The following is a 23,880-nucleotide window of genomic DNA, read 5'->3' on the forward strand; positions in this document are numbered from 1 at the left end:
TTCATTTGCAAGATTTTGCATACAAAAACTCCATTATCAATTCTCTTGGACTATTGTTTTCCTCGCAAAACTTGTTCCACAAAAAGAAAGTTAGGATTTTTCCATAAAGCCTTCTCAAGACCGGAAACCATCACACATGTTCAGACACATCTTCAAGCTGTTGGCGCAGATTTGCACCTTCGGCTCACTTTTTTTCCACGTTCTTTGCCGATTCTCAGAAAAACAGAAAGCAACAATGACCATCTCTGCTTCTGCCCCTGAACACGAAGCTGAATATTGATCAGGGAATGTATTATCTCATCGTGACTTTGACCTTTGAGTTATAGTGAGTTGTGGATAAAAATGTGTTTCGTGAGATCACTGTGACCTTTGTGAATAATACTAACCTGTGCCTCGTTTTCTCCAGGTACAAGGAGTTGATGACGGGGAAGACCGCCAGAAAGATAATAGCTATTTTATGGATCCTCTCCTTTGTCATCGGTCTCATTCCCTTCTTTGGGTGGAACTTGAAGAACTCAAGTTTGGAGAACTGCAGCTCGGTCAACAGCACAAACTGCAAAGCGTGTTACTTTGAGAGCGTGGTGGACATGCAGTACATGGTGTACTTTAATTTCTTTGTGTGCGTGCTGGTGCCGCTGATCATAATGCTGGGCATCTACGCGAAGATCTTCACCGTTGCCAGGAAGCAGCTGAGGCAGATTGAGCTCAAGTGCGTGGGCAATGGGGACAACCAGAACAAGGGGCTGCTGCAGAAGGAGATCCGGGCCGCTAAATCCCTCTCCATCATCGTGGGACTTTTCACCATCTGCTGGCTGCCCGTCCACATCCTCAACTGCCTTACGCTGTTTTACGGCGATCTGGAGAAGCCTCCGGTTGTCATGTACGTGGCCATCATTCTGTCTCACGCCAACTCCGCGATCAACCCAATTATCTACGCTTACCGCATTCAGGACTTCCGGAACACCTTCCGCAAAATCCTGGTGCGGCACTTCCTCTGCCGCAAGGAGGAGCTTTACCTCAGCTCCAACGGCAGCAGACGCAAGAGAGACCAGGTCACAGTGACCATTGACCCTCTGCTATAGAGGCGGAGGACTCCATCAACGTCAAGGCGTGAGGTTTCTAATGTTTACAGAACAATGTGAAGATGAACCGATGTCAATCCCACCTTGAATGTAGACTTTTATTTATGAATTGTATTGGGGTGGGATGGGGGTCTGTGAAGTATTCAACTACAAGTCTTAAATAACTTGTTTGTTTTTTTATGTTGTTGTTATTGAAGGAGTTTTGTTTAAATAGTTGAAGCTAACTGGATTTGTAGGACTGTGAGGATACAAACTCAAGATGCTATTTATTGTTCTGAATTCACCCTGTTCCAACTAAACACTCCTCTTTTTGTGCCCTGCTGTTTTTTATACTCTCGACATTCAGTGCCAGTGTTAAAGTAAGTTATTTATTACAAGACCTTGTCTTTGAGAATGTATTGATCAAACAAACAAACGTGAGTGTGTGCGTGTGTGGGCTACATCTGTACTTGTGGAGCTAAAGAAAGGTTCAGTGGTAGCTATTCTTACCTGTGGGTTTTCTGCAGCTCACAGATCTTTGCTTCTTCTATCTGCTGAGAGGAGGACACATTTTCTTCAGCCTAGTTTTATGAATTTAATTCGGAAGGAAGCAATTGAGGTGAAAGTGTGTATCTTTGCATATCATTCATTAGTACACAATAGTTTGCTCAGACAAGCTGACCTCATGGTTCATTAAAAAAGCACCAAGTTTGGAGAGTGCTAAAAATTTTCAAATAAAGGGACAGTATGGTCTTTTTTCAATTGTGAGGTACTGCTTAACAGGAGTTCATTAAATTACATTTAAAACATTTTCAAGACGAGTTTTATCTAAAATCAAGATGTACAGGAATGATAATTCATTTCATTTTCTATCTACTTTAATTGCCCTTAAAATCTTCAAAGCATCAAAGCCTAACTTGTCATTTATATACAACCCAAGCAGCTGCTGGTTAGTAACTGTAGTGAATGTTTTGATTTTATTATCCTAACCCAGAGATAGCAAAGTAAAATGAATATAATTCTAAACCTTAACCAGGTCGAGGGTCAAACTCCATAAATAGGATCTGAATGATCAAGATGTAACAAAAAAAATGTTGTTGTGATGTCTTATGTCCAAATATTTCTAAATATACATATACACCAATCTAAATGCAATGGGGAAAAAACGTAAAAAAGGTTAGGAAACCCCTCAATTAATTACTTAATATTGTAAGTTTGTGCATTTTAAAGATATTTTAGGGTCTAAAATTGGGGTTATTAATTATTTTCATCAGTTTGACTGTAAAAATGTTGGTTCAAAGTTAGCAACTTACCTGCTGTAAATAACTTAACATCTTGAATTTTTAGACAGGTTTAGACAGTGTTCTTCCTGGACAATTAAGCTAACGGCTAACCTAGCAGAAACCAAGAAACCTTAACAGCAGAGTAACTGTTCCTAAATAGTATTTGACGAAAACAACTGATTATTTTATGCTAGAGTTGTTTTTAAATTATTAAAGTCTTGCTTTTGTCTCCAACGTACTAGCCATTAGCTTTAGCCTATCGGACAAATTAATCTGGATTTATACTAAATTTAGGGAATGCAAAGATTGTTTATAACCTGTTAACAGAAACTCACTTTCAAAATATAAATATATGTATATTTTAAAGGATGAATAACTAATAAGAGACAAGTCACTTTTCTTCGCCTTGCATTTTACTGAAACCACTAAAAACCAAACTGTCACCTTCGTATGTGTTCCACAGGAAGTGGCACAGTTGGCTTAGCTGCAAAACTCACCTACAGTGATGTGCATTTCTTCAGACTTAGTAAGCTCAGGAAGTGGAAAACGAATTGTACCCTTTAAACTAACTTTGAGTCAGCATTGAGCCTTTTTAGCTGCTTCACGATGACATCATGCAAGATGACACCTCAAGTCAGAGTCCTTTACGTAACTCCACGTCGACCAGGTTCTGGTCACAAGTCCCTCTAGCGGCTTGCATAAGACTTCATAGCTGTCATTGCTTTGGGTATAAGAGTTGGGCTTGCTACAAACCTTCGCCCACAGTCTGTCTTAAAAACCACAGACAGAACAGACACAAGCCATTTGATTTCAGAAAACAAACGATTTGAATCTTTAAGATAAAGTTTAACTCAGCCGAGTAATGTTATGTGTGCCAACAAAAACAGGTTAGTAAATCCAGATTCCAGTAAGGGAGATTGTGAAAAGTAAATATTTTTAGACACAGAGGCATTATTATAATTCAAAGATAAGCTTTTAAGCTGCATAAGAAGGTCTTTCTGCAAAGTCACGCCATCCATGAACTACCAGAAGGCGTTAAAGTCACCTGACAGTCATCACTATTCAAATGAACATTGCACTGACATTTTAATTTCCTGGTTTGGTGTGCTTCACTGGTGTAAAATAAGTGCTCTGCTGTGCAGCCCTCGGTCTATGCTGCTGCTGTCTTTCTGCGTTTCTTGATTTCCACCTCTATCTGATTTCAAGGGCTAAAACACAGGAGTGTCGCAACGTTTAGAGACATTCCAATGGAGACATCTATACTGTAACGGCACTGTAACGTTATCTTATCGTCTTTGTTGACTGATGTGTGACAATAAGTACTGTAGCTGTCTGGCTTTCTGCTTGATGTCAAACTGTTGCCTTGATTTTTTATTTTCATTTTAAAAGGTAATGCGAACAATGGCAAGTTCAACATTCCTGCCTTTCATTCCCAAGTATCCATTTGTCTGTGTGCCATCTTGTTGTTACTAATCAGGAAAAATGCCTCCACTGTGGTCAAACGTTTTCCAGAGGCAAAAGTTCATTTGTTCAACACAAAACTACAACAGTTTAACATGATGCAATCTGTATGTATGGTGAATTATTTTGTTAATAAAGGCAATGTTTATATTGGTACGGTTGGATTTTATTCCCACATTTTAAAGTAGCAACAAGTTTATATTTAGTAGCAGCGTATGAGAAAAAATCATGACTGTGCAGTGAGATGGTTTGGAAGTGACCTCGGTGTCCAGATGTTCTCTCACTCCATAAATGATGGATAGGAAGATAAAAAGCAACTAAAAATAAAGCTGTATGTATTTGAGATCAAGAATATTTCTAAAAGAAAACAGAGTAGAATCTGTTATCTTTCAGATAAATACAGCGGGGGCTGCTACGGGCCCTCGGTCCCGCTCAGCACCGCGGACATCTGCTGATCAGAGACACTCTCCTGTTGCGTCACAGCCATTGCCTGACACAGGTAGACGGCCAGGATGTGTTTGCACTGGGAGGAAAGAAAAAAGAAAGAAAGAGACAAATTCATTCCTCAGACGGTGGATGCAAAAATGATTAATGTCACGGATATGAAGCTGCAATGACAGTCGGCCGTAATTCCAACAAGAAGATCTCATCAGAGGAACCTGTTGCTAATATTCCTTTGAGAATCGTCCAGTCTAGGAGCGTGAGTTACGGAGCAAATGAGCTAATTTCAGATATCAATCAAGTTCTGCACCGAAATCTACAGAGTAAATGATGACAGGGATTATTAGACTTTATTAATTTTTGTAAGAGTGTAATATCAGTAGCTTGATTACTGGATCGTGAGAAATGTTTAGTTTGTATCAAGACATATTTATGCATACAGATGCTTGGAAAAATCAGCTTGTGACTGGACTAGACTGATCAAAGGCCAGCTGCTTGGAAACTCAAAAATGGATAATTTTCCAGTCATTTTCCAGTGTTTGTTTGTGGAAGCGACACTCTGGTGTTTAAGTTGTTAAAGAATGAAAAACGCAGCTATTTTCACCGTTAGTGCTTTTTTTTCTTTTAAAATTAAATTAGATGAAGCACATATAGATAGAAATCTCTTTAAAAGACGTGTTATTTTAAGCTGCATGAGAGCGAGAGAAAGCAAGACTGTCACCAGGAAACAAGAAGGACAACAAAGTTGCTCAACCAGTGTTTTTAATGGAACAAGCTGTATTTGAAAATGTTGGTAGTCTTATGGGAAGTTACAGTTAGTAATGCTAATGGTATTTGCTTAATTTTTCTTATATATTTCATTTATTTTAATTTAAATAAGTAGCACCCCATTTCACAGCGACTCACACACACGTCATTCAATCGTCTTTTGTCCTATCATAACTAATGACTGTTTGACAAAAGATAATAAATGTGGATCTTATATGTTCTTAAAGTTTTTCAAAGATGAATCAATAATAGAGTTGGTTTCTGCAGAAAAATACATAAGATAAAAACTGAGATCAGAAAGTAGATAAAACATTCTGATCAGTGCCTCTAGTTTTAATATGCTTCCATATTGAACAATATGCTTGTATTGTTTATCAATCAGTAAAAAATTTCTTATGAGAATCTTTATTTATCAATTTATCTATTTTATCCAGTTTGTTCCAAGAGAGCATCAATAAATCAGAAAATTCAAAAACACAATTAAATGTGTTTAGTGTGTGCAGTTAAGTGATATAAATCTAACTTCTTTTTTTTTTCTAATGAAGCAGTATCCTCTTAAATGGGAATTTATTCATTTAATGTTTGTGTTCACTATAAATGCTGTGCCATGCATTCACAACCAACCATACAGTTACTTATAAAAAAAAAATAAGAATAGTTTTATTTTTAACACAATCTTTATTATTATCACAAAGTACCTCAAAATATCCAGGAGATACAGAATTTTGTTTCTGCTGAAGACCGTTTGCTGCTAGTATGGGAAAGGCAACACATTCTGCAGTTGCAGCTTAGCTATGTATCCTCTGACCCACTTTTTGAAACAAGATGGACCTGGTCCACATTGCACTGAGCCAAGATTGAGCCTACATATTCCCTGAATGGATACCAGCTGCTGAAAATCACGCATGAAGGCCCTTTATAAGACTCTGTAAGAAACCTATGAACTTCCCTATGACTGTAAAACTAATTTTATTTTGCTGCGTGTGTTGTGTGCTTCGTAGCAGTTTCTGATGTGCTCGTTGGGAGTCTCCGTGGTCTGCTGCAGCTCTCTGTTTCTCACACTGATTTTAGCTGCATCCTCCAGGGAGAAAAATCAGCCGCGCAGTCGGAGAAGGAGCCGAGCTTGTTTGTTTCAAGATATTTAGGGAGAGACCGAAGGGGAGACACCAATCAGTGACCAGACAGAAACACAACCTGACCACAACACATCTGTGCACACACTCCACAGTGTGCTTTGTCTCACTTGGCGGGGCAAAGTGGTTTTCTTCTCAGAGATGCACGCTCGACTCAGAAACGCTCGACTCAGAAGACACAACGGCTGTGAAACGGGTCGCATGCCTCCAAGCGTCGCTCGAAAGTACAGGATGTACGACGAAGTGATGTGAACTCTGACACGTCTAAAATTCCTCTGCAGAAGGGCTATAGGTTCAGGAACTGACCCGTCATTGGAAAATCTTGTAATGCATACATTTAAGTAGGGCTGAAATGATTCATTGTATTAATCTATTAGAAATAATCGTCAAAGTTATCGGTTCATCGTTAACTGGAGTGTGCGGATAAAAAAAACAAAAACAACAAACAACATTCTCAGAGTACTAATGAGGCCAAAACTGGATAAAAAATACATTACCTTTTGCATTAGAGATAAAATATTTAAATATGTTCTACCCAAAACTCCTCAAGCTGCATAGTTTTAGTTTCACCAGGTTCAAATGCTGTAAAAACTAAACATCTCCTATTAAACATCGTTTGCTATTCAATTATTAATCCAGAAACGTCAACAGATTTTCCCTACGCTGAACTGATGTTCAGTCCAGAACAAAGGCCTGAGCTTTGATAGAAATATTTTCTACCTGCATTTACTACAAACTATTTAAACTATTAAGCGTACACTAAAGTAACGCTGTTTTTGCATTTCAGGCAATAAAATGCTTATCTCAACTAAAAATGTAATTGAATTATTTGTTTCTTTGCATCTTTTAATGCACTCCTAATATTGTATAAAAAGGCTCAAACGAAAAATCGGCAGAATGTGTCAATGTGTTAAAATCAGATTAATTGATTAATCATCAGAATAATTGTTAGCTAAACATAATTATTAGTTGCAGCTCTACATTTAAAGGACAAAAGATAAAAAAGCTGCAAGAGTTGCAGTTCATTTAAAAATTGTGTCTTTTTACATGAAGTAATGAACACAGAATATCATCAGCAAAACTGATCTGGTCTAATGAAGGCCAAACTTTAACTTGGGTACAGGATTCCTGAGGAGCTCAGAAAATGTTCTGCTTATTCTCTTTGGTCTCTAAAGCCAGGCTTGTTTCCTATTGAGAAAGCGGAAGCTCAGGTCGTTTCATTGTTGCAACATTTTGCTTAAGATGAGCTTTTGTAAGTCGATTTTATTCCAAGAAAGGTGTGGAAAGAGCAGGACTGGTTGTTACTAGGGGTGCACTGATTGCAGTTTTCTGGCCAATCTTTTTTTTAAAAGATTACCAATCTTTTAAAAAAGCCTAACTGACCGATTCCAATTTTGGCCAATATCCTTTTGTGGTCTGAAATGTTGCTCAATATATCAAGAAAGTTGCTGAATTGGCAACAGTGGGGTGACTATTGCTAACTGTAAATGTGCAGACATGACCTGGTTGGCCGGTTTGTCAGTCAAACTTCTCTCACAGGAGAAAAGAAAAGCACAGTGGTCCATTTTTAGACCTTTGACAAGGTTGATAACATCGGTGGAGAAGATTGGCTTCATAAAAATTGGTCAACTACTGATCTCCCAAAATTACGGAAATCGGCACAGATAAAAAAATTAAGAAAGTCTATTTGCTTTATTAATTGTTGCCATTAATAAAGCAAATAGACAAAAAGTTTGTCCACTATTTCCTTAATAAAATCCCCCAAAAGACTCTTTAATTTTAGTTTTCTCAAACTGCTTTAGAGTTTTATCTGATCATCTTACGGTGTTTAAGGTCACATCCACTTTGAAACATGAAAAACCTCAGATGGTGAGCGTAGTGCCCACATTCGAATACGAGGTGAAGTTTATAACATGAATCCTTGTTTAAAATTTCTGATCTCGGCTTTCATTTTCAGTTGGACCTAAAATTATTCAACCCATCTGGAAATGAAGTTTTTTGTGTTTGTTGTAGGATTGACTTAAAAAAAAGATAAATAAAAGTAATTTTGCAAAGACGGATGAAGCACTTTTGTGTTTGCAAGTTTGCTATGAAAGTACTGATTGGAATGTAGTAGATATTGAATGGAGTCATCAATATAATCAGTGATATTGATGAGCTGACTGACGTCAGATATTAAATTGTGAAAAAACAAAAAAAATCTTATTGCATTGCTCTTTTTCTCTGCTGTTTAAATTCTTGTAAATATTTGCTGAACTTAAATAAACCACTCGGTGTAATAGCCCACTAATATATAACTGGTAGCTTAATAAGGCTCTTAAATTTGTTTTCAAAGTTAGACTGTCAAATTATATCTAAACCGTTGCAACAACACCAACACAATATTCTAAAGAAGCTTATTAAAGCTGCAGTATATAACTGTAATAAAAACAGACTTTTATTTATTTTTTTTACATATTTGTTAAAACTGTCATTATGTCGTGACAGTTAAGCATAACACAGATCATCTTAAAAAAAATAAAATAAAATTGAGCTCTTATTTTTCTTCCTGTGGTTCAACTGCCATCTGCAGAAACGCACCGCTCAGTCAGAAACAACCAGTCAGAGCCAGGAGGATGATCTTGGCGCCGTCAATCATGCATGTGTATTCGCTGTTCACATCCTCCCCTTTTCTCTCTGCCACACTGCAGCTGCTTCACCCCAATAGAGGCTGCTATGAATGCTGAGGCTAGTTAGCATACACAACAATAATGGCGGATAAACAGTTTTCCTGGAACACTAAGTTGTTTTTCCACCATTAGCACTTCGAGCAGCACGTACATGAGTGTGATTCATACTCTAAGACCCTCCTCTTGGCTCTGATTGGTTATTTTTCACAGGAAGCGGTGCGTTTCTTCAGACAGCAATAGTAGCAAAGGGAGGAGGACCTTGATTTTTCCACTGATTATCCGTCATGTTGCACTGTCACCAGTGATGTCAGTAACGCGTTAATTTGTAACGCGTTACTGACGTCGGACCACTTTTTTCAGTAACCAGTAATCTAACGCGTTGCTATTTCAAATCGAGTAGTCAGACTACAGTTACTTATCAAAATCACTGTGCGTTACTATCTTCTTTTGTTATTTAATCGTATTTCCTCGACGCGTCTTGTCGAGTGACCGACGTCTCTATGCGACAGAAATGTAAACAATGGAGGGAGATGCGCATTTTGTTGGTGAAAAAACTGGAACTATTTTGAGTTTCTGTCGCCAAGTCCGATTATTATAAACGGCTTTGGGCTTCATTTTTTTAAAGTCGCTTGCAGATTTAATGAGTGGCGGGTTGCGCCTTTTTCGGCTCGTTTTTGAACGTGAAGTTGCTCATTTGGGTTTGGAAATAAGCAGACTCATAATAAATCCCAGAATCTGTCCGTCATTAAGGGAGTCTTACTCAGTCTCTCCCTGTCCATCATTTCCCGGATAATCCGTCCCGCTGTGTCTTTGTTAATGTCAAGTTAATATATTACCTCTGAATGACGTCGAGCTTCGCGTTGCGCTCCAGAAAACTACAAATATCGAGACTAATATGAACAGCGCAATAAACGTGAAAACAGCCACGAATGAACGTGTCCGTAGTTGGCAATGATTATAATGGCAATTTAACGCTATTCTAATTATTAATATTAAGATAAGTGTCACAAATCTGTGCAGCCATCTGAGCTGTGGAGCTGCAAGAGGAGCTCTGTGCTGTGACACCAAATGCAGGGCCGTAACGCAGAACCTGAAGGTGGGGGTTTGGGGGGGCTTTACAATCATTCTTAGAGTTTTCCAGACAACAGTGGACCACACAAATTACTCAGGTTTTTTATTTTTTTGTACTGTTTTTTCTACAATCTCCTCTTCAGTTCAACCTTATCAGTGGAGACACATTGTTGATGTTACCATTATAAAATAGCTGACAATTAAGAATTGCCAAAGATCAATGTGATTTTCACAGGAGGCGGAGCGTTGTTGTTAGCAGCTGCTGAAAGTAACTAAAAAGTTACTTTTAGTGTAACTTAGTTACTTTCCAAATCAAGTAGTCAGTAATATAACTAAGTTACTTTTTCAAGGAGTAATCAGTAGTCCGATTAAAGTTACTTTTTCAAAGTAACTATGCCAACACTGACTGTCACAACATAGAGAGAGTTTTAGAAAATATGGGGGAAAAAAACCCATACTTTTGCAAAAGTTACATACTGCAGCTTTAAATGACCTAAATAAGGACACAGCTTACATGGAACCAGGTTCTGGGAGACTCACCAGCAGACCTTGGTTTCTGCGTAGGACGGTGTAGGTAAACGCTGGGCAGGGGCAGTAGTGACAGGACAAGAAGCAAGTGTACAAACGTCCCGAGCCTCCAATGACCTGCAAACAATTCATGCAAACTAGATTAATACAAGACAGAGCACTGATGTGAATTCCTCTTCTGCTGTGGGTTTATTATGTGCCAGGAATCTGGCAGCGATCACAAATGTTTATATCAGCACACGTTGGTTTCACTAGAAGGCAGAATTACTGATTTTTATCCCTTGATTCTAATTATCTACTCTTTATCTCTGCAAACTTAAAAAAACAGACAAGACTGAAAACGTCTGGCATCATTATTTACGATAGCAGTGAAAATAACACTTTTATATTTTCAGTCCTCTAATGAGCAGACAGAGAATTGAACTGCGGACAACTCCTTCAAAAAATAACATTTCCCAAAAAAGTGTTGATAGTCATAAAAACATATTTTGGCAAATGTGAGACAGGACTTTGTGTTCTTAATCATCAGGTTTGGTTTTTATCTCTAAATAACACCATTCAATGTGTTATTATTGGAAGAATAACACATTCTCTGAATGTGTTATTCTTGGAATTCCAAGAACACATTATGATTTATTTATTTTATTTTTTTGTATTTCCAACCTTAAAAGTTGCAAAAGTTACATACCGCAGCTTTAAATGACCTAAATAGGGACACAGCTTATATGGAACCAGGTTCCACATATGCTGTATATGTGCTGCTCCTGAGTTGGGGGATGTTTTAGATTACTAAAAAGCTTTCTGCTGTAGTTCTAACAACCTGTACGCTTCTCAACGCGCTCTGCCCGTTTTCCTCACAATCACAGCGATGGATCTCTGCAGGCGTTCGCTCCACCTGTTCTGCAGTTTACGCAGTTTGGAAATGCAACGTGTTTTTGCATGTTGCATGCAAAAACACGTCGTGTTCTTGGAATAAAATTGGAGATCGGCCACTTTCACTGTTCCAATTCTAATTTCAAATTTAAATACTACTTCATCGATTCCAAAGGGAAATGAAATGTTGTAACTTATTTATTTAAAGAGTTATTGTAGACGGTGATGGCTGTTTGCAGGAAGGATCTCCTGTAGCAGTCTGTATCACAACAAATTTGAGGAAACCTCTGAAGACATTCTCTATGTTTCTATGACTCTATGTCTCATAAAGAGGTTCTGTTCCAATGTTGTCTTTGGTTGAGGATAATAGATGTTATTGGACTTAGAAGAGGCTTTTCAATTACTTTGTTTTCTACAAATTGTCTTTGGATCTATTCAAGTATTCAAGTGATTATTGATTCTAACCTTATGGCAGTAATAAAACCTTGGTGTGGCTACTCCTAGGAGACAGTAGTTATATTGTTACGTAGTGCAGGGCTGATTTGGAAAGATTTGCTTCCCTTTATAAACTCAATAACCATATAAAAGCTGCATTTTGTATTTACTCTCATAGTATTCGAGTACAGAGCTATTTTAACTATTCTTTTCTCTCCCAGGAGTTCATTTTGGGTTAGGTTAGGTTATTCTAAGGTAATGTTGCTACCATTTTTTCAACCTCATAATTTCCTATGAGTTATTTAGAATAGCGGGAGCAGAAATCACGTATTTTTCAACAAACTGTGCGGGATGTCTAATGGCCCTGGGTGACGGAACGTCGTGTCCACGGTGTCGGCATCCCCTCCCAGCTTTGGACAGTGATTTAAGCGCCTCTCTCAGGCTTGTGAGGGTGTGTGAGGACATCACATTGGCAAATTAGCATGACACAGCACAATAACTAATGCCTCTCAGACTTGGCACCATTATTCTGCTGAGATATAATTAATTACCTTCCCCTATGATCAACCAAAGTAGAAAAAAAAAGCTCATTTGTTCAGTACGACGCTTCATTATAAATAAGGCACAAAAGAGAAAATTGCTTTGACTCAATGCAGCTTGAGGAAGATGAATAAAGCACCATGAATACTGGGATGAGGAAGGAACGCTGTGGTAACTAAACCAAGGACTTTCTAAAGAGTTAGGCTGATTAAGAAGCAGCTCACACTTGGGCCCTTTTTGTTTTCTGTTGGCGTCAAAGAAATGTGGCTCTGCTGCAGCTCACATAGCAGCACTGGCAGCTAATATCATCAAAGGATACAGTAACATGCAGACATGGATATATGTTTGTTTGGAAAACATAATACATCAAAATCTGACATGTAATGGCAGCACATGAAGAGAGAGAGAGAGTTAGCATAGTTTAGACTCAAAAGAGTCCTTGAAAGGAAGCCATCATGATACAGAGAACCAGGAGCTGACAGAGCTAACTGCTTCTGGTGTAAAACCCTGGAATATCACAACTGTATGAGATCATTCTGCATATGCGCATCACCACTCATCTGATCAGATGCATTTGTGCTGACTTATAAAAGTGCTTTATGACTTAATGCAGGGTGTCCTCCAGTGTATTACCAGCCTGGCGGGCCACCAGGTTTTACTTCTGCCCCCACCAGGCTACGCATTGCTTAATTATTTAAGTCTTTTCAAAATGTTTGCATTTTTTAAGACTTTATACAATCAATCTTTCAATAACACATGATTATCAAGCGATATTTTCAGTTTCAAGTTTAAAGAATGTACCTTAAAAAATGGCAAAATGGCATTATGATAGATTTATTTGTATTTATTTTTTCAAATTAATACAAATAAGTAGTTTTAAAGATACACGTTTCTGACACATTGAGGGTCTTTGAGTCATGTCTCTAAAAACAAAAAGGCGCTACGATTGAGTTGTTAACATAAATGCTAAGAACAGTTGCAAAAGATGCTAACTGCACAGAAGAAAAACATCTTTGACCTTCACTCTGGTGTTTGAAAGGTTAAGAGGTCAGTAAAATTTCTGTATTTGTAATCGAGGAGCAAACACTCATAGCCCAAATTTAAATGTTTCTTGTTAAATTTGAAGATTAGGGCTAGATTATTCCCTTTATAATCTTTCTAACAAGCTGTCATTCAGTGCTGTGGTTAGTTACAGTCAGAGTTGGACTGTGCCAGCTTAACTTTATGTAACTGAAACGCCTGAAACAGATCAGCTAACGCATATCTGTGTTAGTCAGGACCAAAGCAGAAAGTTTATACGAATTATGCAAGAATTTTATTTTTTAGCACAAGTGGTTATTTGTCACTAGTTATGTTTTCATTGACTACTAAATTTCGCAGATGAGAATTACAAAAATAAATTTGCTTAATGGAAACTCACAATTTTTGGCTGTATAGAAATTAGTGTATTTTGCAAAACTGCAACAGAAAAACTTTTTTTTTTCCATCACACAAGTCATGCGATCAACAACAGGATGTTACTACTGATGGAAAAGACAAAGAAGACGACAGGAAGTGGTAGGAGGACGATGGCACAACATGTTTTTAGTGTAAACAAACTTATTCACATGTCATTTTAACTGCTTCTCTCCTTTAATGGAAACACAGCAATTGCAAAATTGTATTTTATTGTTTTTAATCCTAGTGCTGGTCTGTTAAATCTTCAAGCAACTTCTCTTAGACAACTTTTCTCTTGACTTCTTCCTCCTCACAGAATTGTTATGTATTTAGTGTTTCACACGTATCTCCATCACCCTTTGAAAAACTTTCATCTGAATTATTGCCTTTTGTTAATTATTTCTCCTTTTCAAACAACTGAGACTAAGAGCCCTTCAAAATGATTGCAATTAACATGATTTTTCTGATATGCAACAGCCTAAATCCTGTCATTTACCTCATTGAGCATCAATTAAATGCTAAGAGCATATATCAAACAATGGATGCTGAAAGTGTTAAATATTATAGTGATAGCTATTAATTGTTTTTTCTTTCTGCATCTTTGAGCTGTCACGTTTCTATAAAAGTAACAACAGGGTGAGAGTTCAGATCCTGAATGTTACATAGTTCATTTTTTTCACAACATGAAACTTGTATTAATTAATGACTTGGTAATTTTGACAGGCACACCAAAAATTAGTTTTATTAAAAATTACCAGCTTAAATTAAGAACTGAAGAGTTTTCTTTCAACTTTTTGAAGAAAATGATCAAAATATGCCTTCGAAGTTGTGACCTTACTTACTTCCATTATTTATACAATCCAGTGTGCAGATGGAAGAATGGAACATCAAATAAAATTAAAATGGAAAATAGAAAAAAAGTGAGGACAATGGAAACTGAGAGCTGAATAATCAAGAAGTTTGATTATTCCAAAGCTAATTTGATTAAAACTAAAAAAAATAAAAAATAAATCATTTTGATGTATTGAAAGTAATTAAAAAAAGGTGGCAAAATATAAAAAAGTAATTTGTTTTCATCTGCTTATATTTTTGTGTTCTGCTTCATTTAAGATTTTTTTAATAGCACCACACAGTCGGTGTTTCTGTCCAGACTTTTGTTTCCCTGCAGACATCAGTGCATCATCCCTTATGTAAAGGTCAGAGGATGTTAGGAATGAGATAAGGTGAAAGTCCCAGTGATGAAATGCCAAGTTCTCCTGAGTAATTCATCCCTTCAGCGGAAAGAGACTGAGAGAAAATAAATACAACATGAGAAATCCAGTAAAATCCAGCAGAAAAGGAAAAAAAAGAAAAACATTCACATGTATGAGGAGCTACAAAAAAAACCGACCCGCTTCATTTGTTATCTCCATTCAGTAATGTACAAATAAATATAATCCAGCTCTCTCATCTTCTTTTAATCCAAGTGGAAATCTTCCGGATGACTAATTGTGGGTGGCTTTTTTTTAAGGGTGAAGGGAAGTTCTTCAAAATGGCACAGTTAAGATTTATTTGCTAAAAGTTCAATACAGCTTTCCAAGTCGGAGCGCGGTGTGAAGATGAGGTACCCTGAGCTGAAACACACGTCCCAGAGTCCAGCTTAAAAGATCAGAGCTGTCAGAAAACAACCCCGGATTCACAAAGAGCCGTTTTCACCCACTCACTGAGGCGCTTCCAACGGCTCATTAAAACTCACCTTAACACAGCCAGAGAGCAAGTTGGGTTCAATAAACATGTTTTTTTGAATAGGTGTTGCTCTCCTAATAAAGCTTCCCTAAATACCTAGGCATAAAAAGACTGGCTGTCAGTTCAAATAGAAGAAGAAGAAGAAAAAAAGTCGGTAAAATGCTAAACAAGTTAAAAAGAGCGCAATAAAAGTTTGGTTTCAGAAATACTATGACATAATGTTGGTGAAAAAGCAAAAAGGAAAGTCATTTTCAGTGGTTTCTTTTATAAAGAAAAGGGATATTTTTGTGTGTGTGTGTGTGTGTGTGTGTGTCTGGCCCTACAGGTTGCCGGACAGCAAATATCAGCCGGCCTTCAGGGAAACCACATGAAACAATCACAATTCAAGAGCAGAGCTGAAACTATCCCAACAGAACCACCTTCCTGTTCGGCTTCATTGTCATAAAACGGCTCTCTTTATAAAACTATTTTTATTTCAGCCTGAAGGAGTTTACCGGAAAACAGGGGCACAATGACCACAAACTGTGTGGAGAACGTCGATTCCCCCACCACGAGTAACGCTACGCCCTTCTGACGCGCAAACGGCATGACTCAGTAAAGATGACGGGTTTGTCTGTCTGAGAAATGCTGTGAAAATCCTGGATTTAGAGAAATAGATAACATCTGGACTCCCACTGCTTGCTTTGAAGAGTAATAATTAATGTGTTCAGACCTTCTGTTGGATTCATTTTTAGTTATTTCCAGGATTTATCAAAAATCTTTGTTGCTCTTATATTCAACTTGAGCAAGTTAACTATAACTTATGTCTCAGTGCATAATTTACGTACTGAGACACACACACACATCATTTTTATTTTTCTTCTTTAGTTTACATTTAAATTAGTCAGAATTGAAAACAGTTGTGGTCTTGTCATGACTATTTTAACAATTTATTTGCAACTTTCTTAAAGATGAAAAACAGCCCTCATCTCTCTGGTTGAGAACCGTCTCCTCTGACTTGTGCTGACTCATCAGTTCCTGGGGTCAGAGTTCTCCAGGACGTCACAAAGGTCATGATTTGAAGATGGCAACAGTTGGAGTTTGTTAAGATCCTTCAGTTTTTTTAAAGCCCAGTCCTTTTCTTTATGTGCGTTAGCATTTCTGTAATACGTTACTGTGGGGCTGAAACGATTAATTGGATTAATTATGATGAATCAATTACTGAAGTACTTGTCAACTAATTTAGTAGTCGGTTGATCTTTAACTGGAGTATACTGACTCAAAAAAAGAAACATTTCCTTAAAGAACAACCGACTCATAGTAATTAGGCCAAAACTACAGAAAAGTCTATGTATACGTTTTAAAATTAAGAAAAATGTTCTTTGTCTGTAAATGTGTTCTACCTAGAACTCCTCAAGTGGCAAAGTCTTAGCTTCATTGGTTCAAATCCTGTAAAAAAAAAACTCCTAATAAGCACCTGTTGCTGTACAAAAACAGATCAGTCCTACGATGTTTTGATCTAAAGTCAAGCAGAAAGGGCTGAACTTTTCAGATGTTGATGTTACAAGTATTTTTTAGATTCTGATGCTTCCTTCTGCTACAAACTATCAAGCTGTTATTGCATTTTAGGCATTCATTTCTTATTTTAAAAAGTGAATGATTTGTTTATTAGCATCTATTAATGCATTTCTAAAACTGTATAAGTGGTTAAATGAAGCTGTTTTTATCTGATTAAGTGTCAGAATAATCAATAGATTAATTAGCTGCAGCCCTGCACCACTTAGCATAAATATGTTTGCAGTTAGACTGATACTTAGCAAACAGGCTTACTAGCAAAAATTAAACTACTGTCTATTGTCATACGAGACAGGAAATTGTCTCCATGCTTTGCTTGGCAGGCACCAAATACTGCACATCACCACAAACATCATCCCCACTGTGAAATATGGCGGGTGCAGCATCATGCTGTGGCGGTGCCTCTCAGGAGTAGGCCAAGGTAGAAGGTAAAAGGAATACAGCAAAATATAGAGAAATCCTGGAGAACAATTTGTTTTCATTTAGAAGAGAGCTTTTCTAAATCCCTTAAGAAGTAATTGAACCTCAGTATAAAATCCAGCTGTTCCAAGAGGTCAGACAGATGTTGCAGAAAACAAAAGAGACATGTATGAGAAACCCCACACCTCACCCTGAACATCTTGGTTTATTTTTCAAGCAGGAGTGGTGTGTTAAAAAATAAACCATTTTTATATGACTGTTACTCATCCTGGAAAGTCTTATAATACTGTTGACAGAAGAACCAAATTCATAAATAGTAATCATGCGGCTCATATATGGAGGTTGTTCTGTTGTACTTCGCAGTTCAACCCTCTGTAGTTTATAGAGATTGTGCAAGCAGGGACTCCCGACTGTAAAATGAGCAACGTTGACAGCTACTTAACAGACCTGGAAGGCTTTTCGACCGCTGGGAGAGGACAGACACGTGACGGAGCGCTGGTCAACCAGGTCCAACGCCTGCAGCGCACAAGTCCCGAAGACAAACTTCAGCCTGCCAAGACGAAAGGAGGGTGGCGTGAGGGTTGAGGAAAACCAACAGAGTCAGAGATCTCATGGCTTCAATCTTGGTGCATGATTCAAAGTTATAAGAAAACACAAGCTCTAAGGATTAGTCCATCAAGAACAATATGCTATTTGCAAATTCATTGATAATCCAAGATCCTTTTTATTGAGATGTTCTTCTGATCCCTGAGCATGCACGGTGGAGAAACACAAAACTGCTGCTGCACAAGTTACGCAACAGGCTGTTGCTAGGTAACCAAAGAGCGAGCGAGTTAGTTGATGCCACCAACCTTTGTTAGCTCGCTTTGTGAGGTTGAGTGGCTAAAGCCTTTCCTCTGCCTACATCCCCCAGAATGCTGTGTGGTTCTGGACCAAAGTTCAGCGAAACTATTTTAAGATTCAATCAGAAGTATTATCTATTGATAATGTTCACTTTGACATTTCAAAGGCTCAAACAGATAAAACCTGAGTAGCTTTGTTGTAAACTTGGTTGTTCTGCTTCCTGCTACTTGATTTTTGAAAGTCTTGCTCTCTCTCGCTCTCTCGCAGCTTGAATGAAACAATGAATCAGTTCGTGTTTGGTACTAAGTGGTCAACAATCAGAGCCTGTCAGACAGAAAAGATTTTAGGAGGATTTTTGGTGCCTTTTTTAGGGTGAGAGAGAGAGCATGAAAGTGAAACCTTGTTTGTTTTGTTTGTATGTTTTCAAGTCTGCAAACCACAAAAAATAAAAAAATATGCAATCTATAGAAATGAAGAAAGAAATAATGTAACCACATTACATTTGTCTTGTGATAATTCCAATCATATTTTGAAAGTAGTCGCTAATTTGTGAAAAGACAAACATGGAGCGAAACCTCAACTTTCTGACAAATTTCACAAAACCAGGTTTTTCCACAGCGTGAACCTCTACACTGGAAACTTCCTGATGAACAAACAGGATGCGAAGGTGTTGCGCCGACAGGGAGCGGCCTTCACTGACAGCAGCTCAGACCACCAGGGCAGGAAATGTCTCCGTCAACACACAGCTAGGCATCATGTCTCTGTCTCTGCATCACGTGGGGCAAATCCAAGCCATAAAAATGCCCCATTCATTCTCCTTAGTGTGGTTTAGCAGTTCAGCATGACTCAACCTGAGCACCCTTTCCATCACTGCTCAGATCACACTGGATGATTGATGTTAATGCTATTGTCACACAGATATTTCAAAAAGAAAACGGAAGAAAAATGGCTGTCAAGCTCAAAATAATACCTTTTGCAGAAGCAAATGTGTGATGTATTAGGAAAATGGATACTTACGCAATAAGTAGATCATCAGGTACTGCAAAAAGAAGAAAAATAAGATCTCAATTTCAAAATGTAACAAATAATTCCAGTTTATTGAGGAACTGTTTAAAGGGAACTAAAATCTAACTCCAGGTTATTGCTTCTGGCCGTCACACTGGAACTGGAACATTGCAATCAAATGCAACTACTCTTGGGAGGATGACGTGTTACTGTGTGGCAAAGAAAAGGCATGCTGCCAAATGGTTTTTTTTTCTTAATTCAGCAGCTCCACATTCTGCCTGTGCAAAACATACATGAAATATGTAATTATATTGTTGCAAATAATAAGACTTATTTCTTATTTTACAGATTACCTTTGAGAATAAATAAAGGTAAAGGATATATGTGTAAAACAAACACCAGGAACAAGTCTGATTTTGCAAATGAGCCTGCAGTAAAAGACAGCACTTGCAGACATTAATGAGTGGTTGCAGCTTGTTGACTGAAAGGAAACATAAGAGAAGAGAACCGTCAGTTGAAACAACAAAATGCATTTAAAAAAAACGTCTTCAAGCAAGAAAATTAACTCAGAATGGGGCAAAAAATTTGGGTTGTTCCCTCTGTTTAAAATAAATGGGGATAAAAAGGAAAATATCTGCACACATTCTTTGGACCAGGGTGAGTAACCTTTACAATCCTGAAAGCCAATTGTTCCACTACTCCTTCAGATTCCACTTTTTGCAAAGGCATGATGCCAGTTGTTACTGCTAAGGATTACAGTTACAGTGCAAAGTTTGAAAAGAGCTATCTAAACCAATCTGGCACTGTGAAAAAGTCTTTGCATCTAAACAGCTGCTATTAGCTCATAAAATCTAGTTCAAATTCTAAGACAACAGTGCCCCCTACAGCTCAAATAGCTAACTACATTACCCTGCTGCATTAGCAAAAGCTACATTTCTTTCACTGTACAAGCAAAGTAAAAATACTTTTGACAAACAGCAAGTCGCTCTAGATATCCGATAATTCAAATATGCCAAGACAGTGCGGGAACGAGGAAGTTAGTAATTCTCGTTGTTAGTTCGTAGAATTCAAGACACTTTTCCGTTAAAACCAACCAAGCTAGCGTTCGTCTTGCCCCAAATATCACCACTCGCTCTTTTCTTACTTTGAGTCGTCTCTTCGTAGATTTTCTGAATGTCTCGAAAAAGCTGCTCTGCTACTGCAGGTAAAAACGTCCGCATTTTTTTCCAGTTTTTTTGTTTCTGGCACTACCGCTCATCAGCCAGTAAGGTGCGACCAAAACATTGACTTCCGGTGCCAGAGTGCTGTCGTCCTTTCAAAGTAAACGTTATTTTTCGCCTTTGCAAATAAGCATGGTAATTCATTTCTTTTTAAAATTTGACTTAACTTTCAAAATTTAATAGCAACTCTTATTTTAGTGATAAACCAGGTGCACGAAAATATTTAACCAAGTACATATAGGAAAATAAAACGTGGAAATTGGAATTTTTAAGAGCTTGGAATAAAAGTAAATATTTTTTTTAGCTTTTCTTGAGATGGAAATAAATACTCACCTTATCATACAAGGTCAGTGACGTGACGGGGCGACATGTACATTTTATGAAGGTGAGATTTCTTTTTATAAGAGGTATTTGTCTGTCTGTTTATCCTATTCTAAGACTGTCAGACTTTTATTACATACTTTTCATTATATTGCAATTCATGACACTTTTTTTTATTTAATATTGCAATAACTTGCCAGTAAAGAGCCAAGTGACAGTTGAAAGTACACCTCAGCAACCAAGCATTACACAGTCAAAAAAAAAAAAAAAAAGAAAGAAAAGAAAAGATGGCACATCTGTAAACCTACAAATCTGTCAGTGGTGGAGAACTGATCCACTTTATTCGATTGGTCTGAACTCTTGTAATAGCCTACTAAGAGACATTGTGCGATACAAATATTGCATTTTAACATCATGGGACACATGGGGTTTCAAGTCTCAATTTCCAATAGACAAAAAGAGTCACCACTGTGAATTTGAAAGAGAGCTGGAAAAAAGAAACCAACCAAAAAAAAAAAAAAAATTTAAAAAAAAAATGAGACGCTCTAATTCATTTTCTTTTTACGGCTTCATGTCGGATTTAAGATTCAAGTTTGTAAACTTTTTTTGTCATTGCGTCCGTAAACACATAACATCCCTAAAAAGCAGGATGGAAAACAAAAGTGAAATGAAAAATGGTGAGAAATATCAAGTTTCAAGCAAAATGGGTTTCCCAACTTGAGCAGAGAGACAGCTAGAATATGGCATTGTTACATAAAGAAAATGTGAACAGAGTTACTGCCGTTTATGACGTCGGTGTAATAGGAGTCGTCTCCAGAGCCATCTGTTGACGGACACAATGAAAGCAGATATTAAGTTATCAAGATTCTGAATCACTTTGACAGCAAACTCCTAGACATTTAACGGTACCATGCACTTGAAAACAGCAACTGATGCAGGTGTTAACACCAAAATATATTATGTACCAGCAGTGAGGAAAGAAAGGAAGTTCAAACATCCAGATTTTAATTGAGTGGCGGGGAAAACGTTAAAGCACATCTTAGTATAGTCCTAGGCTGGAGGTTGATTAAGTTACACAGCAGGTAGTATGCTTTCTGTTGTCCGAAGCCACAAAGCAAACAAAAAGTGCAACAATGGTGCAGAGCATTCTTTACGTTTGGTTAGTTTCTGCGTTTCGTGTAATGAGAAGACAGTTTTACAGAGCTCAGATTGCTGTCAGGACAGGAAACGAAGAAGAAAATTAAAATAATAATATTAAAAAAAAAAGAGGGACTGCAGAAACAAATACAAATGACACCAACATATATCTCTGAGAAAATTGTTTTTAAAGCTGCCTTCTCTCTTAACTCACAAGGCGTGGCAAAATTATCCCTCAGAAAAGAAAGCTGAAAAGAAATCACATGTCCTGACACTGACGTTTTTTTTGTTAGTTTTTTCCTTTTTGACAAGACGTTATTCTGGACAGCTTGGAAAGAGAAACTGCAGGGATGCAACACACTGCGTTGTCAGCTCTATTGAAAAAAATAAAATAAAATAAACTCATTGGCTCACTTTCATCATTCAGACAGGGTCCAGGAGTAGTCATAACGATTATCATTTCCAGCAAGCTTATTTCCGACTTTTCACCTTTCGGCTCTGATGCCAGTGATCTCAACTTGTTGTGATGTTTCTCTGTTCCAACTGGGTGAGAAGTTGTCTCTACTGTCTGTTTATCTGTAGATTTCGACGCTTCAGTTTTTGTCCACACCGTTTCAGGCTCTGGTGGTGCTTGGTTGACGGCGGCACAATCTGTGATCCGCAGAGGGGTCAAGTTTTAACAACAGGTCCGGTCTCTCTTTGCAAAGCCATGGTAAAAAAAATAATAATAATAAAGTTTCAGGTTGGTGGCGTGGAGACTGGGAGAGCGAGTGCGTTATTAAAGATTTCACCACACCTCTTCCCAATTAAAGTGGATCAAGTTAAAAGCGACGTTAAAATAAGAAACAAGTTAAGAAAAACACTGCAAAAAGGTTACTCTATGTACATACAAATTTTCTTAAAGACAGGGTGTATCTTTACAGAATCAGACAAAAAATTCAGAAATAGCTTCTTATGTTTCTTTTTTTTCTTTTGCACATGAAGGAACTTCTTCAGCTCGACTGGCGCCGTTTGTCATCCTTCATGTTGGCGTGTACTTCTCCCGACAGGCTTGGTGAGCGCTCCTGGAGCAAATACGGAGTTCTGGAGAACCCTGCCTGTTGCTTGCTGCTCCAAGCTGACCGCCAGGGGGCGCCATAGCACCAAAAACAACAACAACAACAACAGCAAAAAATGAAGAAGAAAAAAAAAACAACCATGCACCACCTCATCCGCTCCTCACTCGCAAAAAGAGTGAGGTTAGTTCCGGGAGACGGGGGTGGACAGATCCGCCTGAAGCGTAGGCCGTTTCCCTGGTAACCGGGCCGTCGGCGGGCTTCAGGTTCAGTCGTCGCTGTCAGATAGGGTCTCGTACTGCTCCGACAGCAGAGACTGCCACACTCGCTGCTGCCCCCTGGCTGGGGGCGGCTGTTGCTGCTGCTGCTGCTGCTGCTGCTGCTGCTGCTGCTGGCTCTGTATGGAGGCTGAGGCCATGGACGTGGGGGGTGTGCTCATCAGGGTCAGTGGGTTGTAAGGAAACGGCATGGGACCTTAAATAAGGGAGAAGAAGAATGAGACAAACTTCATCCGCAGCACCGAAATCGTGAGTGAGTCAAATTTGAGAAATTTTTATTGACCTTTTTAATGCAACAACTATAAATACAGTGGATTGTTTTCTGCAGCCTTCGTGCCAAGCTTATTTGTGTTTTTGCACAGACTGCACCTAGCTTTGTATGTGTTGGCAACATCCTTGAGCCAGAGACAAAAAAAGTAATTTACACTTAAAGGGGTTGACACACATGAGGTGACGTTGCTTTCTCTCCATTCATTTCCTGTGGAAATGCATAATGATGCAACAATCACATTTATATATGAAAATAAGAGATTAGTCTCGTCACGGCAAAATTTAAGACCTTTGATTAATGTATTGGACGCCAACTTACATTATTTTATTGAATTAAACATTTTAAGGCCTT

The 23,880-nt window shown here is 38.0% G+C and overlaps 3 protein-coding genes across 11 annotated transcripts in view; 1 reads left to right on the plus strand and 2 right to left on the minus strand.

Annotated features, from left to right (window-relative positions):
* The window catches only part of adora2b (adenosine A2b receptor), a 17,893-nt gene extending 13,932 nt beyond the window's left edge, over window positions 1-3,961 (plus strand). For both annotated transcript variants that reach the window (XM_044141358.1, XM_044141359.1), the window contains exon 3: window positions 407-3,961. In XM_044141358.1, the coding sequence (XP_043997293.1) occupies window positions 407-1,082 (676 nt within the window). In that variant the 3' untranslated portion in view covers window positions 1,083-3,961. The remainder of the gene's footprint in view (window positions 1-406) is intronic.
* Window positions 1,266-20,467, minus strand: zswim7 (zinc finger, SWIM-type containing 7). The gene is made up of 5 exons (XM_044141367.1): window positions 20,392-20,467; window positions 19,260-19,281; window positions 17,847-17,949; window positions 10,428-10,532; window positions 1,266-4,328 (listed from the first exon to the last, which is right to left on the minus strand). The coding sequence occupies exons 1-5, from the start codon at window positions 20,465-20,467 to the stop codon at window positions 4,218-4,220; spliced, it is 417 nt and encodes a 138-aa protein (XP_043997302.1). The 3' UTR covers window positions 1,266-4,217.
* ncor1 (nuclear receptor corepressor 1) overlaps window positions 16,270-23,880 on the minus strand; it is a 75,021-nt gene continuing 67,410 nt past the window's right edge. For all 8 annotated transcript variants that reach the window (XM_044141347.1, XM_044141353.1, XM_044141351.1 and 5 more), the window contains 5 exons: window positions 20,392-23,454; window positions 19,601-19,728; window positions 19,260-19,525; window positions 17,847-17,949; window positions 16,270-16,586 (listed from right to left, as the gene is read on the minus strand). In XM_044141347.1, coding sequence (XP_043997282.1) covers window positions 23,249-23,454 — 206 coding nt within the window. In that variant the 3' untranslated portion in view covers window positions 16,270-16,586; window positions 17,847-17,949; window positions 19,260-19,525; window positions 19,601-19,728; window positions 20,392-23,248. The remainder of the gene's footprint in view (window positions 16,587-17,846; window positions 17,950-19,259; window positions 19,526-19,600; window positions 19,729-20,391; window positions 23,455-23,880) is intronic.

Source organism: Gambusia affinis, linkage group LG15 (assembly GCF_019740435.1).
Source record: "Gambusia affinis linkage group LG15, SWU_Gaff_1.0, whole genome shotgun sequence".
Taxonomy (NCBI): Eukaryota; Metazoa; Chordata; class Actinopteri; order Cyprinodontiformes; family Poeciliidae; genus Gambusia; species Gambusia affinis.

Coding starts and splice junctions, on each gene's coding strand:
- zswim7 (XM_044141367.1), bottom strand. CDS start 20,467: ATGCGGACGTTTTTACCTGCAGTAGCAGAGCAGCTTTTTCGAGACATT. Junction 17,950..19,259: donor CCTGATGATCTACTTATTGC/GTAAGTATCCAT, acceptor TCGTCTTGGCAG/GCTGAAGTTTGTCTTCGGGA. Junction 10,533..17,846: donor GCGGTCGAAAAGCCTTCCAG/GTCTGTTAAGTA, acceptor AATTGTTTGCAG/GTCATTGGAGGCTCGGGACG.